Source organism: Cygnus atratus, chromosome 1 (genome assembly GCF_013377495.2).
Source record: "Cygnus atratus isolate AKBS03 ecotype Queensland, Australia chromosome 1, CAtr_DNAZoo_HiC_assembly, whole genome shotgun sequence".
In the NCBI taxonomy this organism is placed as follows: Eukaryota; Metazoa; Chordata; class Aves; order Anseriformes; family Anatidae; genus Cygnus; species Cygnus atratus.
In genome coordinates this window covers 89,579,159-89,595,236 of record NC_066362.1, presented here as the reverse complement: position 1 = coordinate 89,595,236, position 16,078 = coordinate 89,579,159, and the positions used below count along the sequence as shown (strand labels likewise).

The 16,078-nt window shown below is 39.4% G+C and overlaps 1 protein-coding gene across 38 annotated transcripts in view; it reads left to right on the top strand.

The window, feature by feature from the left end:
- Nucleotides 1–16,078, top strand: part of PHLDB2 (pleckstrin homology like domain family B member 2) — a 113,176-nt gene that overhangs the window by 74,953 nt on the left and 22,145 nt on the right. For 24 of the 38 annotated variants that reach the window (XM_050708324.1, XM_035540728.2, XM_035540727.2 and 21 more), the window contains 4 exons: nucleotides 7,777–7,905; nucleotides 12,409–12,564; nucleotides 13,324–13,434; nucleotides 14,170–14,259. In XM_050708324.1, the coding sequence (XP_050564281.1) occupies nucleotides 7,777–7,905; nucleotides 12,409–12,564; nucleotides 13,324–13,434; nucleotides 14,170–14,259 (486 nt within the window). The remainder of the gene's footprint in view (nucleotides 1–7,776; nucleotides 7,906–12,408; nucleotides 12,565–13,323; nucleotides 13,435–14,169; nucleotides 14,260–16,078) is intronic. The other 14 variants (XM_050708326.1, XM_050708330.1, XM_050708327.1 and 11 more) reach the window with 1 other exon arrangement.

The window sequence follows — 16,078 nt, the reverse complement described above, 5'->3', positions numbered from 1 at the left end:
GTGTATCCTGGAAAGAAGTTGTTGTGTCCATCTGCTTGGATGGACTTTTTTGTTAGGGTAAGGGAATGGTATCTGAATATGCTGTATGGTTCCTTCTTGAGGTGAAATAAATAGTTGATTTCATTCATGAAGCGATGCTGTGGCATAAGCACTGTGCATGATGGCACTTGTCTCTGGAGTGACTTGAGTATCTCTTGGAATTTGCCACGGATCTCAGCACCTGTTTGACAGGAAACCTCTGCCTGCTTGTATTTCATCCTTACTGATGCACCTGCTTGAAAAACTTGTGAAATTCTTAAAAAGAGAGATCATAAAGTACAAAGTAGGTGCTGGGCCATGTTAGGTACTTGAAGTAGATTGCGGGTGGAATCTTTTGTGTTAACTTTCTACCCGTCTGTGCCTATTTTTATGCTTTGTGCACAATTCATTTAGATGAGAACACAAAATTTTGCCAAACTTTGCACTTAAAGTCATAGTTCAAAAAGAAGTGTGATAACAGGGGCAGTGCTTTCAAGGCAAGAGCATCAGTTGGAAAATGTACTTGAAGTCAGAAGACAAAGAGACTTCGGATTTTAGTTCCTGGCTGTGCCAGTAAGCTCTTTGCTGCAGTACAATGTCTTTGTGTCCCAACATCTTTGCAAATGTGCTTGTATATTATATGCTACGTTGCATTTTCATCTTATTCAAGGCCTGTGTTCGGCCCTGCCTGAACGCATGGCAGGACTAATGGTGATGAAGAATGGATGAGTTGGTGAGGAAGATGATGTAGTGCACTCCCTTTGGTGAGTTCAGAGCATTGCCCTTGCTTTTGTGAGTATGCCACCATACGTGTAAGGAACAAAGCAGTTAGCATCTATTTACTTAGGTTTTGGAAAAGAAGAGCTATGAGCAGTTGCCATTTTGCAAAGAAGACAACAGAGCCTTTCATTACCACTACAGGATTTAGTGTAATTCTGGCTATGGTGTGTTTGTGCCGGATGCAAGTGCTGATGGGACTCGCTTGTCCTGGCTGGGATAGCTGCTTCCAGTGCTGGGGAACGGGATCACTGTTAGGCATGGCCTGTGCTCTCTGCTGTCTGTGCTCTCAGCTGTGCTGGAAATTGTGTTAGTGTATGAAGGGAGATGTGGCTTTGCCTCATTCTTTCTTTTTCTTTTCTTCTTTTTGTTTTTCTTTTTAAACTACAATGTACTACGTAATTGGTTTTATCCACAGAAGATCGCCAACGATGTGTCTGAATAGAAGCATTTACACTATTAATTGCAGGCTCCAGTTACACAGGAACAATCCTAATAAGTCAGTAGTAACGCAATTTCACGCATGTACCTAGAAGCTCTCCAGGAAGGAGATTTGCTACAAATATTGACAAAATTTCTTTGAGTTCTGCCTGCTTTGGAGAGAGATTGCTGAACAATCTTCAGAAGCAAATAAACAGATGAGCCTGTCAGCCTTCCATCCTGACCCAGCATGCCGCTCTACTGTAGGTGTACCATAACAACGCTGTGGTTCCTGAATAAATAGCACCGTGGGGCTGAGGTGCTGTTCCCAGTCACAACTTCCTCATGTTGATTCTTTGCTCATGAGACTTTGTTCAGAATTGACATTTGTCTATAAGGAAGTCGGAGAAAATTGTATTTACCCAACTTGACGTTACTTAGATTTGCAAACTACCTTTTTTTTTTTTTTTTTTCCCATACAACTCCTCCTTAGCCTGAATAATTTTAAAATGTGCAGTCTAGCTTGTGTGGGGAAGGTTACTTAATGATCTGTTGTGCCCGATGTCTCAAAGCTGGAAAGTAACAACATAGCAGTCAGAAGGAGTGGATTAATGAATAAAGAGGGATAGCTGAAAATGATTAATGAATGCAGCAGAAGTGCTGTGGGAGGTAATCATAGTTAAACGGCAGTTTTGTCAGAGAGTTGCAAACAATTATCTAGGTTTAGACTGTGTTTTAGGAGAGGGAGGTTATTCCTCTTCTTCCGGAGGACCTTTGCCTTATGTCATGGTGGAGATGCGTACTCGAACGCTTCTGTCACACTGGGTTTTCCTTTCCCTTTTCAAGGGCAAAAATCAGGAGCAGTCAGCATTGGATAACTCATCTTTGTTTGGAATACATTAAATTTTGTCTGCATGCTTTTGTGGAAATATTTTTCAGTCATTAGCAGAATGTCCCAGAGATGCCAGAAGCGTTAGAAGCTCAGCCTCTTTGCTGAACTAGTACTGTGAAGACATGCATGAATGAAACCAGGGGAAAAAACAGCTGTCTGGTAATTCATATGAGGGGATATACCAGCAATGAAAGTTAAAGTTTCTGGTGATCTGTCATGAATCCTTTCTCTTCTGGATTTGAAATTCTTGCTCTTTTTTTTAATCCTGATCAATCTGACAAATTTATGAGCCATGACATAGCATCTTAAATCCTTCCTGTTCAGATTCCAGTTCAGCTAGATGTAAGCAAGCTTCTTAAATGGATGAGTTACCTTGCCTATAACATTATTGATTATTAATCATGTTATGCCTCTAACATTGTGTTTATTAACGTCCTTAAATTGAGATATATAAGATTAAGTATTCTGAAGAATATTCAGGCATCCTCTGGCTATTCATATGAAAATATCCTGTAGAGAAGACTCTAATGAGGAAGATGATGATTACAAAGAGTCTGGGAGAGAAATCGATTTGTCAAGCTCCTTTTAAAAACAGTCATGAGGAAATTCTCTTGTTATTACTTATGTGTATATACAGGATTTTAATTTTCTCAATCCAATTTATTTTTTTCTTCTGGTTTGGATGATTATTTCCTCCTCATCTATGGTTATAAAGGAGCAGTGCTCTAAAATTAGAGGTTTTATTTTATGTCCTCATCTCTTCAATAAGACAGCACATTGCAACAGTCAGAGGATGAGCTTAGACATTCAGAAAAAGCCTTGAATTGTCTTAGGATCAAGTTCATATGTGCTGCTGTTGTGACTATTTACTTCAAGCACAGTCATGCCTCACTCTGATGTAAAATTCTTCTAAACACTAGCTTTATACTTGCTGTGGAACAAAACCATTCAGATCTCTCATATAGACTCCATCACTGTTACGATGTATGTAATAAATTAGTTATTCCTTGTACAGTAAAAAGAACTGTTGAGAAATACCTTCTTCCATCATATTATGCTTCTTTTTATATGCCTGGCATACATTCTTTTTATTCTTTAAAAGGCTTCTTTCATGATGCCCATGGGGATTTATTGACAAATAGCCAAGTCATGACAAGTTTTATACATCTTTTCTGAAAGAGACCAAAGAATGCAGGAAAGAATAGTCTAAAAATAGAGGAGCATGTGCAGGTTGTGTACCAGAGGATCTGTTTCATTTCAACAGATTTTTTTTTTTTTTTTAATCAGAGATGTATGTGGTCTGATTTTTATCAGCCATAGCATTGGAAATGATTTCAATTTGCAGTACATAAAGGGTTGGTAGACCTCAAATTTAACACTTTCCCCAAACACACTGTTTGCCCCTTTCAGTGAGTAACCACTGAAGAGCAGATAAGGTTTCCAAGCCTGCTTTCTGTTTCTGTAAGACTATTTTCTTACAAATTCATGGCAATAATTAGACCAGTTTTATCTGTGAGTTGATAAGGTCAAATTTTCTTGGTCGTCTGCTGCTTCTTCTCCAAAATATTTTATTGAATTGACAAACTTTGTAGCATGATACTGCTTCAGTTGGAAAGGAATTATTTCTGTATTCTTTCCTCCTCCACTTCTAGCATTTGCGGTCCTTCTCTTTGGTGTAGGTTTTGGGAAAGTAGGGAGGAATGTTCTTTGGGAGTGTAAAAGAAGAAAGTTTGGCTTGAGGTGAAAACATGAGGATGATACGGAGAAGCTTTTCAGAACAAAGAGCTGCATATGTTTCTCCTTACTTCCGAGAAACCTGTGAGACTAGCTTATTCCAGACTGGGAGACAGCATGCATGAATCTGGGTGTGGGTCATGAGGCCTTGCTACCTTAAAACGTGATGAGTTGCAGATGAGTTGGACTGAGGGAGATCCTGGACTATTTCAGGCTGGAACGTTTAAAGTAGAAGAGCCCGCTGGGTGGAAAGGCATTTCTTTGCAGTTCCTTTTCCTCTCAGAAAATAATACATACCATGTTTTTTTGGTTTTAGTTTTTGATGAGAGGGGTTTTATTTTGAATGAGTGCTATTCACCCAGCCATACAATCCATTTCAGGTGAGTTAGTATAAATGTTGGTTTCTTGCTTTGTTTTTACACTTCTGTCTGAATTTTTGAGAAGTTTTCTCAGCTCCATCCGTGTTTGCTCCGACTCGTTTCTGCAGAGCCTACCAGCTCAGGAAGGAAGGTTAGTTCAGAAGGCACATGGGCACGCAGACACATGCTGCTCTACAATTTTAGCCTGCCTGCGTGCAGTAGCAGAACGGGTTGTGTGACAGATTGAAAAGTGAGACTTCTCTGCAGAAGGAGCATGGGGACTTGCTGGGATTTTAAGTAGTGGTGTTGATCAGACATACGGCATCCTTAACCACAGGCGATACCACTGAAGCAGTTTGTCTCTTTTCCTTCTTTTTCTTCCATTCCTGTAGGGGCTATGATCATCTTTAATGCTTTCACCCCATCTCCTTTGTGTCTTCATTATCTATGAGATGTTTTATGTGCGCTAGATATATGTTATTTGCTCTCTCTCTTTTTTTCCCCCCTAAAATCAGTTCTACCAGATCTAGAGGTTGAAATCCTGTTGTGGTCCATGTTAATCACTCAGGGTCTGTGTTCATATCATGGGAGCTCTGTTGCCATCCTGTCTCTGCTTTTGAGGGATGACAGCATTATACCTTGCTGCTTTCTGCTGCTGTCCTTCACAGTATCCAGATATCCCCCCCAAAACTGATCCAAGCTGTGCCCCCGCATCACAAAAACACTGTACAGTCCTGCTGTGTGTCCTGGCTGACCCCAAGTTCATGTAACCTGCATCTAGAGGCAGCACGTAGCACAGGCTAAGACCAGGTGTTGTGCTTTACTGAGCTCTACTTCCCTTCTGTGGAAGCAGGGCCTCAAGAATTCAGACTACATATAGTGTGGCTCTAGAATGGACACTGGGAGGCAGCTGTCTGCAGAAAAACCTTTAAGAGTGTGAGCCTAGGTGGTTAAGGTGAGGATGTGCAGCTGGAGCATGTGGGCTCTCTTCACACTGTGCCCCTGCCTGTTGTTGAGCAAACAGCTCAATGCAGTGCCAGCCCTGGGCCTGCAGCTGGGTCCTGCACCTACCTTACAGTCCTTAAATGCTGCTTCCCTTCTGAAAGAGCTCACCTGGATACCTTCATAGAAGAGATTCTTTAAAAAAAATTAATCTGATTATTCATTTATTTATCAAATTAGTTTTGTGAATTAAATGAACTTTACCAAAGCAAAAAGAGAGATGTTGGTGAACTGAACTCCACAGCTGCAAAACGTATAATGCCCCTCGCTGCTGAAAATGATATTTCCTGTATGTTTTGAGGGAGCTAGTTTGTTGCGATGTGAATACTTCCTATGCTATAAATAGGACAGATGAGTATCGCTTTCAATCTCAAAGGAATACATTCCTAGTTTCTTGAGGGAAGTAATAGTATCTCTGGCATGGTTCTCAGTGAGTTTTATTCTGGCTGATGATGTCTCTTCACACTCGAGGGTTGACTTGCTTGTTAATGAATGAGTGTGCTTGTTGCAGCACATAGGCATTTAGGGAGTTATTAATAGCTTCAGAGGAACGATACCGTAGCTAAGGTCACAGTGGTCCTTGCAGCTTTTGGTTTGTTTCTGTCCTCCCCTTTACGCCTGCCTAGCAATGTGGCAGACTGTAGGCTGAACATTAAATGAACAGGAAAGTTTGTGAGGAGGGTAACTACTGATTTATTCATAATTCCCTTCTGTGCTGGCAGTAAGGATGATTCAGCAAACGGGGTTCCTTGGGGACAGAGGTCTAGAGGTGGCATCTCTAGAGTTGAATGCTTCTCCCTCGCTGTGCAGCTTGCATGTGTTTCATCCTCTGAATTTCTGAGCCCTGCTTCTGCTGCTGCAAGAAGCTAGCACAGGAAGGGCAGGTAATCGAATATGCTGGCTTAGTTGCTCATTTTTACAGGCTTAAGAACAAAACCCAACCAACTGTTGCATTCAGCATTCTGTTTATCTAATTATATGGGCTGAGAAGCTGCGCATGTAAATGAAAACAGCAGAGCTGGGAATTTAGTTCACATTGGGACTGAATGTGAATGTTTCCTGTTGTTGTTGTTTTTTAAATACTGGGAAAAGGAAATCCTATCTACTGACCCCACTCAGATTTAGAGATACAACTATAAAGCAGAAAGCTCATATAAGTTTGTTATTGTGTCTCCACCGTGCATGAGAGTTTGAGAACCTTGTCAGGAACAGCAAAGAGAAGATTTTGGGAAAAGACCATCCCACAGTTTGAAATAGCAAGTGTTGCAGGCTAAAATAATATTATTTTCTATGGCAGACATCGTAAGGGTGCGGCTAAGCTGATAAATGCATGGCTCAGCAGGTGCTATATAGACTTTAATGGTTGGGACTGGAAAGAGGACTAATGAGTGGGTGCCATGGCAGAATTCAGCTGTTCTTGGAGCATCCAGAAGACAAAGCTGGAATATTTGGGTTGGCACTGAAATTTAGATTATTGAGGAGAGTTAGAGACCATCTGAAAAGAGATACCAAAGTACAGAACAAAAAGCAGGTAAAAGGAGCTGTACATTGTGACTTTACGGGGTAGTAGGGAGTTGGGGCTCCAGAGACTTACTTGATCCCTTCAGTTTTTATGGCATATTAGGCATGCTGTTTTTTCAGGTTATTAATTGCTCAGTTGACGGAAATGCATTTGCTGTGCTGGCCAGTGTAGATGCAGGTAAAAGGTAATGAAAGAATTGTCTGTACTTGGTTGCCAAATTTGGGTCCATCAACAAATAGTAGTTTACAAGGTAGCTTTAAGCGATCTGCAGCCAGTCTTCAGAGTAATGCTGCACACAAAACAAGTGGTGTTTTATTAAAGCTTTAAAAGGTAAAGGCTTTTGATGGTGATAAGTAGTGTTTTGAGTGCTGCTGCTCTAGTGGAATGAGAAGAAAGCTGAGCTAGTTACAAGAGAATGGGGAGTCTCTTGTAGAGCATCCCCTTTGACCCCAGAGAGCAGTTTACAGTTCCTGTATCCTGAAGCCAACGAATCTATTTGTTAAATCATTTCATGTTTCTGCTGCAACAGGATTTCCTGGACCAGTTATTTCTTCATAAAGCTCTGTCTCATTCTGTGTTTTCACCGCTTGCGAAGGGTACTTATCTGTCTAGAAGCACATAAGCATGTAATTCATTCTCTTGAGAAAATCCATTTTCCCCTCACTGCCAGACTACAGTCATTTTCCATCCATTTTGCTTTCTAAAAACCACTGTTTTCTCTCTCCTTCATCAGTTACCTGACTAACATGGATACCATTTCCACGTTTTTTCTCATTAGGTGAGATAAGCATTTGAGCAGTGGGCATTAAAGGTACATCCAGAAGTGGGAACAAAACACAGTGACGAGGGAGAGAGTTAATTACCCTACTAAAATGATTAATGTTTTATTTTTGTTTTGCAATCCCATCATTGCATTTCAACTAACAAGTTGTTTCTGTCTATGACCTATGTGCTTCAACTGTTTCATTAAGTTTTTGCCTCACACTGTCATAGTCACTAACACCTGCTTGAGTTTGAAGGTAATTCTGTTTATTTTCTGGTTCATGCTTCAGGAAAAATTAAAACTTGATGCTGAGAGGGAAAAACTAGAGAGGCTTCAGGAGCTTTACTCCGAGCAGAAGACGCAGCTTGATAATTGCCCTGAGTCCATGAGGGAACAATTACAGCAGCAGCTGAAGAGGGTCAGTAGCAAGTTTCAAGATTGCATTTACTTTTTTTTGTGTTGATTTTAGAGTTAAGTGTAACATATTCTGCTTGAAGTATCCAACAGAGTGCTTGAACATATTTGACACTTACAATTGTCATGAGGGTTACCTTCTGGTGGAATGCTTGTAATAAATATTCTTCATAGTGGCAAAGAAGTAGAGCCCAAATGGGTGGATTAGAAATCATTTTGTGTTGAATGTTTTTAAAAGCTACTTAACCATAATTAGCACCTTCAGCCTGCTGGACTGCATGGAGGCTGTTGGAATTGTGATGTTTAGATGGACAGTAGTGCATCACTCTTCTAATCTTTGCTCACGCAGATAATATTGAGCTTTGGATAGTGGGATCAGCCGTTTTAGCACTTGACTCCCATTATTTTTTAATCCTGTTTGACGTATTCATCCTTTGCAATGCTCTAAATTGCTGTCTCAGTGAGGTCATGTATAACGTCTTTTCTTCAGTACATAACATAACTGTTAGCCTGAACTGTGTTGTGAATATTTCATTTTGAACATTATATCACTTACTTTAACTACTTTATTTTTCCTACATTTTCAACGGTTGGACATTAGTGGTTTTTATCAATCTTTGCATAAAGTCTAATTGCAATTCAATTTTATTATGTATTATTTGTAACCAAAAAGCTACTTTATTGTCAGTTAAAGTATATCTGTTTTCTGTGGAAGATTTTAGTATCAATTAATGTTATGTCATCTATACAGCACATAGAGCTAACTTTAATGGGGGTAAAATCATTTTCAAAGCTTCAGTATTGCAAGCTCCAGATGACAGGTGAAAGAGAAACTTAAATTTTTTTTCACGCCTTGAGACTTTTTATATCAGTACTAAGATTTTTAATCTTTCATTTTATAGGAAGTAGTCTTAATACTTTTTTCTTAATATATAATAATCAGATTACATTTTATTTGCAGAATTCTGATTTGTTTTTCACGAAGCAAAAAGAGAAGAAGTCCAACTTTGGAAATAACAATGTTAAATTATTCTGTAGTAACTAACAGTTGTTTGGTGTTTTTGAGACATTTAAGGATTTTTGTAAGTTACCAAAAAAACAAACCACAAACAAGCAAAAAGCAATAATATCCCAAAAGTATTAAAAGGAAAGGAAGCCTTTCCTGTGCAGTCATGTACTTGAAGGTATTAATTCATGAGAAATTACAAACTTGTTGCTGTGGGGTGGTAGTAAATCCTTTTTCACTATTGACTACCAAGAGGCTTCTAGAATTCTATTTGGTTAAATATTTACATGTATATTTTTTCCTTTCAAGCTGGCTTAATAACAGTTTTGGATTTGAAAATGGGACAAATGTGGGTGTGCCATTAAATGTAACGTGTGCTTCTATTGCATATTATTCCAGGCCAGTTGGAGTGGTAGTTCACTGTGGCTACTGTGGTTGGAGTAGTAGAAGTTGCCACTAAAATAGTGCACAGTACCTCTTAAATGGATATAAAGTGTGAGAAAAGTTATGGCTTCAACATAAGCATGCTATTCAAAATAGAAAAATATTATTCTTCCCTGAAACTAAGCCCCGTGTAGGATTAAATACCTTTGCTTGAAGCAGGTTACGTCGTGCTACTTTACTGCTGATGTGGTAGGTGTGAAGGTGGTGAATTCCCTTATTGCTTCAGCTCTGAGACTTGAGTCACTTAGTGCTTTGTGCCCAGGGTGCAAGCACTGAATTTTGCTGTAGCATCTGACTACAGTGTGGGTTTGGAGTCTGGGTTGGGATGGAAGTGGGCAGGTGGCATTGTTTGTGTGGATTGTTGACAGATGGCTGCTCTCCAGTGCCTGTAGCGAGCACACGTTTCCTGTTGGGCAGGGAGACCATTTCAGTTAAAGTCCAGTGACATCTGAGGGCTTGTAGAAGGTATTCAGGGAAAGCATTAATTTTTCTGATGGCGTATTTGAAGCTTATTAACACCAAAGTTCGTTTGTTCTCATGTGTGGGTTTATAGAGATACACATAAACAGAATGTGAGAGTAAATGCCTGGACTCTGGCAGAAATCTGAAAAGATCACAGAATCGTGTAGGTTGGAAGAGACCTCCAAGATCACCTAGTCCAACCTCTGACCTAACACTAACAAGTCCTCCACTAAACCATATCACTAAGCTCAACATCTAAACATCTCTTAAAGACCTCCAGGGATGGTGACTCAACCACTTCCCTGGGCAGCCCATTCCAATGCCTAACAACCCTTTCAGTAAAGAAGTTCTTCCTAATGTCCAACCTAAACCTCCCCTGGCGCAACTTTAGCCCATTCCCCCTCGTCCTGTCACCAGGCACGTGGGAGAATAGACCAACCCCCACCTCTCTACAGCCTCCTTTAAGGTACCTGTAGAGAGCGATGAGGTCTCCCCTGAGCCTCCTCTTCTCCAGGCTAAACAACCCCAGCTCCCTCAGCCGCTCCTCGTAAGACTTGCTCTCCAGACCCCTCACCAGCTTCGTTGCCCTTCTCTGGACTCTCTCGAGCACCTCGACATCCTTCTTGTAGCGTGGGTCCCAAAACTGAACACAGTACTCGAGGTGTGGCCTCACCAGAGCCGAGTACAGGGGGACAATCACCTCCCTAGACCTGCTGGCCACACTGCTGCTTATGCAAGCCAGGATGCTGTTGGCCTTCTTGGCCACCTGGGCACACTGCTGGCTCATATTCAGCTGCCTATCAACCAGTACTCCCAGGGTACTCCCAGATACTGTCCACTGCTAGGAAATACCTAACTATTCAGATAAAAATCTGATTCTTACAGATGTTTTTACGTTTTTTACAAATGGGACTTTGGAGCTCCCACCACATCCCGATGGAAGGGCTAGGTTCTCTCCCATTCAGTTTTGTCCAGTGCCATTACAGAACTAATGGAGATGTTGGAGAAATCAATGATTTGAGAGTCGAATATGGAAACATCATGCCTGTTGTTTAAGAGTTTTTAAGTTAGTGTTTTGATGTCAATTGCTTTAGTTAAAGGGGGAGGTACTTTCTACTTGGTTCAGGAAGTCATTACCTACAACAAAAATGATTATTCTACATATCCTTTGCTGCTGTACTGGTTTTGTACTGGAGGTAACCTCTTTCTTGTCATTTTAGCCCATGTCTTTGCGTTGGATCTCCTTACTGTCTACTGCAGGTGAAAGGCACGTCTTTGGAGAACAATGGGAAGATGTTGATATTTTGTATAGTAACTTGGATTCTTCAGCTTTTGCATCCCATGTCTTTCCCTAGTTTGTTGGAAGCTAGTTTTGAATGTTTTTACGAAAACCTTTGTGGATATCATCAGCCACAAATCTTTGCCTTAGGTCAAAATAAGAGAAGGACTGAACTTTTATTTCACCAAAGTAATACATTGCTTACAGGATATAGGGTTTTCTTACATAGCAAGCTATGTAAAACATAACAAATTATGTAATAAACCTATTTTAGAAACCTTTAATATTTAATAATACAATGATTACTAAAAATCCATTTTTCTTCAGAAAACTGGAAGTTTTAAGTAGGGATTTATGTTATGAATATACAAATATTTCAGGAGAAAGATTAGTTTTCAGTTGTTATGCTGAAAAGTACAGTAAGTTTTATCTCACTATCTGTAAGTGGAAGGCAGATGCATTCTTATTTCTTGGGTCCCTACTGCAGCATTCAACTTTTTCTCCTGAAGAAATCTGGAACACACAAAATGGTTTTGATGCCATTTGTGAAGCAATACACCTACTGACTAACGTCTCTGTGTGGATGAGTAGTGTCCTTCATTGTGTATTTGCATAGGGAGCAATTCTCTGTCCCAATCTGAGGGTCCCTGTGCAGCCCCTGGCTGCACATCTGGCATGGCTGGGCAGCGCTGCGCAGAGGATGGTGTTGTGCAGAGGACACACAGCTCCACGCATCCTTCCTCTTATTTGGCTGCACGGCTGCTGCTATAAACAGCACTACGTCTCGGGATAGACTTGAAGAAATTAAGTGCTCCTTCATTTGAGTGTGTGTTCCCATAAGTAGTTTGTTCAGCCTGTGGTTCTCTAGAGTTACTGCAATGATACTTTCTATACTTTTTCAGTTGGTGAGCAGGTGCCATGCCAGTTTGGCATGCGGCAGCCTCACCAAATTGATTTGCGCTCAGGTTGAGTTGTAGCCAGGCTACAGCATGGTACGGATCTGTCTAGCCAGGAAGTGCTCGGTGCTTCAGAGGCTCCAGCCTGCTCTGAACGCTGAAAAGCAACTCCCTTACGATGCAGAGGATGTCTTTATCAGCAGGGGGGATGCTAGGAGTGATGGAGAAAGCAACATCAAAGTAACCATTAGCCTTATTTGCTCTCTTACGACACTACATAATTAAAAGCATTGAGCTTCTGAACATGTTGTATGAGGTACATAAGTACCATTTTAGACTGATTATTTTTTATGTGTGTTTGTAAGTATCTCTACTCTGGTTCAGTAAATGCAAGATCCTTTTATTCTTTTTTTGCTTAAGGATGCTGATCTATTGGACATAGAAAGCAAACACTTTGAAGATTTGGAATTTCAGCAGCTTGAACATGAAAGCAGATTAGATGAAGAGAAAGAAAATCTGACACAACAGCTCCTGCGTGAAGTAGCTGAATATCAGCGTAGCATTGTCAGTAGAAAGGTAAAAGCAGTAACACTCAATCTGTTTGTTCTTTGTTGCTGAGCATAAAGGAGATGAAATAGATCTACAACCTGCCTGCCCATCTGCAAGAAATTATGCAAAATTTTTCCTTTTGAAAAAGCTTTTGCAGCAGAGTGAAGATGATGGCCTAATAACATTGCAAACATATCGAATTGTGTGTTTCTGTGAAAGCAAACAAATGAATAAAATTAATATATGCGTATTTGCATAAGAGAATTAAACCATTAAATTTGCTACAGAAAGTACCAAAGCATTTTTCCTTCATTAAGCAAGGAGATTCACATGCCGTGGTCAAAACTGCAGTTATTATATGCTGATGATTGATGTTAAATGAGTTTGTTAAAATAATAATAGAATGTCAAATTAAGAAAATTATCTTAATTTTTAAAATCAGTTGTAATGGTTCTATTTGAAACAATTAAATACAATTTTTTTCAGAGATCAGAAATTGCATCTCTGAACTACCATTTTCAGTGTATGGGTGTTAGTCACCATATTATCCAAGAATATATGCAACTGGTGTTTTGTCTGTTGAAGAAATTCTTTTTACTGTCTAAATCTTGTTTAATTATTTCCTTCAGAGCAGTGAGGTGTCATGTAAAAACTTATTTTCCTACTGTTTAACTCTTATGAATGAGTGAGGTCTCATGAATAGGATCCTTGCTGCTCATTGTCTTGTGCTTTGAAAATAAAACATGTAAAAGGTGATTTATTGTTGTGTTTTTTTTTTCCTATTAGGAAAAGATTTCTGCTCTAAAAAAACAAGCTAATCATATTGTCCAACAAGCACAAAGAGAACAAGATCATTTTGTAAAAGAGAAAAATAACCTAATAATGATGCTGCAAAGGGTAAGTTTTTAACATTAGTGGCATTTTTTGGTAGAGAGGTTTTGAGGCATTACCATTTCAGAGGATTTAAACAGTCATCTCCTCGGGTGCTGAAGCTAGAAGAAGCCTGTGCTTCTGAGTGGTTACTGAACTTCCTGAGGACCACAGAGGACATGAAAGCTAAAAGTCTACTTGGTCCTTGTGCTAAAGTCTGCTTGGACCTTGTGTCCTAAAATTAAGTGGAAGACCCAGTAAACAAAACCTGGCATGTACTCTTAAGATTCTGAGACGTAATGCTTGCAGAGAACACAGCAAAGGATTTCTGAAACTCTGCACAAAGAGCTCTGATTTTTGACTTGTAATAGCTTGTACTGGACTAGAAGATGAACTACTTATATCAGTTAACATCTTGTTAATAAGAAGCTGGCATGAACCTTTCATGTCTAGTTTGTTTTCTTGTTAACCATGAGGAAAATCAACTTCAGTTCATTAAGACGAATCAGCATTTTCAGAGTGCTGGAGGAGGACCTTTTTGGTTGTGATTATTCAATATTCAACAAAATCTTTCACTAGCTTTTTGTTCTGTACCTCCATTTTTTGTTTGGTTCTGCTGTAATGAATGAAGTTGGAGCTCAGCTTTGCAGCTTCTAGCCTTCAATCCCAGCATGTTTCTTTATGCTTTTGAGAAAATCGCTAGCATTTATTTTCACTACGTTACTGTTGGTATTTAATGTAAACTCTGTTTGCTGTTAACAGGAAAAAGAGAATCTCTGTAATCTGGAAAAGAAATATTCCATGCTTTCTGGAGGAAAGGGATTTCCTGTAAGTCCCAATAGTCTAAAAGAGGTAAATAGTTTTGTTGCTTTTTACTTTACTGTAAGTATCTTTTAATAACTCTTCATGCAAAAGCACTTTAGTTTTTAGTCAAGTCCTATTCATATAGTTTTTTTTGGAGATGATGAAATGACTTAGTAAAGCTATTCATAAAAGTCTAAATGCATGGCAGAACAAAAATAGCTGCTCTGACATTTTCCCAGATGTGACTGGTATTGCTTTAAACTCTTGCCCTGGAAGAACAATCGTTTTTATGTGTGGGTGTGTGGAGTATCTTAATTTTCTCAAATAGACAATTAAACCTCATTGAAACGAAGAAGAATGAGGTCCAGGAATAACTCTGTTCAAGTACTAACATGTTTTAGTCATCTTTTAGAACTGTAGATTTTACAAAGAGGCCTTTCCACCTTTTTATTTTTCCCCTTTTTATTTTAAGGCTCTGCAGAAATGCATGATAAGTGTATGTTTTGATCTTTTAAAAAAGCATTGAATTAAAGACCTGAAGCTATTGTGGTTGTAAGAAACCTATTGAGCTATTTACATAATTACTGTGAATAGTTAGAATAAAAGTGCCAAATATTTTTGCTGAAAATTTGAGTTAGTTTGGGTAATACCTGTTGAGGCTCAGAGTTTACCTGCCCCTGTCAAGACTTCATAGCTTGGAGGATACTTCGTTAAGCCTCTCACTCGAGGTCTGTGAATAAGGTCAGTGTAAGGTAAGCCATAGCCTATTACAAAGATTCAGCACATAAAATATTGGCATTAAGTTCTCATGTTTATCCTCTTGGTTTGACTTGTTTATCTGCAATTTGGAGATTCATTGTTGTCACAATAGGAGAAGCAGAAAAACTAGTGTTTCAAATAGGCAGACAGGTAGGTGTCCATGGATGCTTCATTACCTTCTGCTTAAGAGGTCTGACTGGACTCAGTCGATCTGTTTGTATTGAAGCCCAGAACACGGTCTGCCCCATCTAATGATGTAGGTGTCACAATGGGAAGGTGGGCTCTTGAAGTCTAAAGCAACCATGCATCCTCCTACCACTTGGGAAATGTGATCTTGCTTATTTGGCCTCGAAGCTCCTGGTGAACCAGGATGGTCTGCAGAATATGCCAGTGGGGTTGAGCATCCTTCCTCACCGTGAGCCATGTTGCAGATGTTTGCACTTGCAGTGTCCTAGGTTGCACTCTGATCTGGACATCTCATCTCCCACCAGGACATTTGGCAAGTCCAAGCCTCATTTTTGTTCTTTTATGATGGATCTGATTGTTTTCTCACTAGAAAGTGGGCACTATCTCTGATTTTATCTTCATATCCACATAATGGTTTGTTTAATTACAGATTTTTCAAAATGCAACTACATTAAGTGAACCTGACACTCTTTTTTATTGAAGTGGATTATCAAGCAGTGTCATTCTGTTCACTGCAGTGAAATCAATTAGGACTTACTGTAAGGTAAATGAAAGAAGGAACAGCAGGACGCTTATCCCAATACTTAAATAAGAAAGTAAAAAAATCAATGCCATTTAAAAGTTCAGTGTTGACAAAATGAATTGGATTTCTAGTCTGACTTTAAACAGTTTCTGTAATTTAATAATAAGGCCTGAGCTAACACACTATGAAGTCATTTGCTATTTTATATTTGCTATTATTTTGTTGTTGTTGTTTTTTGTTTTTTAACCACAGTGGGAATCCTCATTGGAATTGTGAGTTTGAAATGACTATTTTTTCATCTAGTGGTGAAAGTGCTTTTATCATCTATAACAAATAACGCAATATTGCATTCACAGATTTGCCAAGTTCTGGTGACCAATATACTGGTGCTACAATATG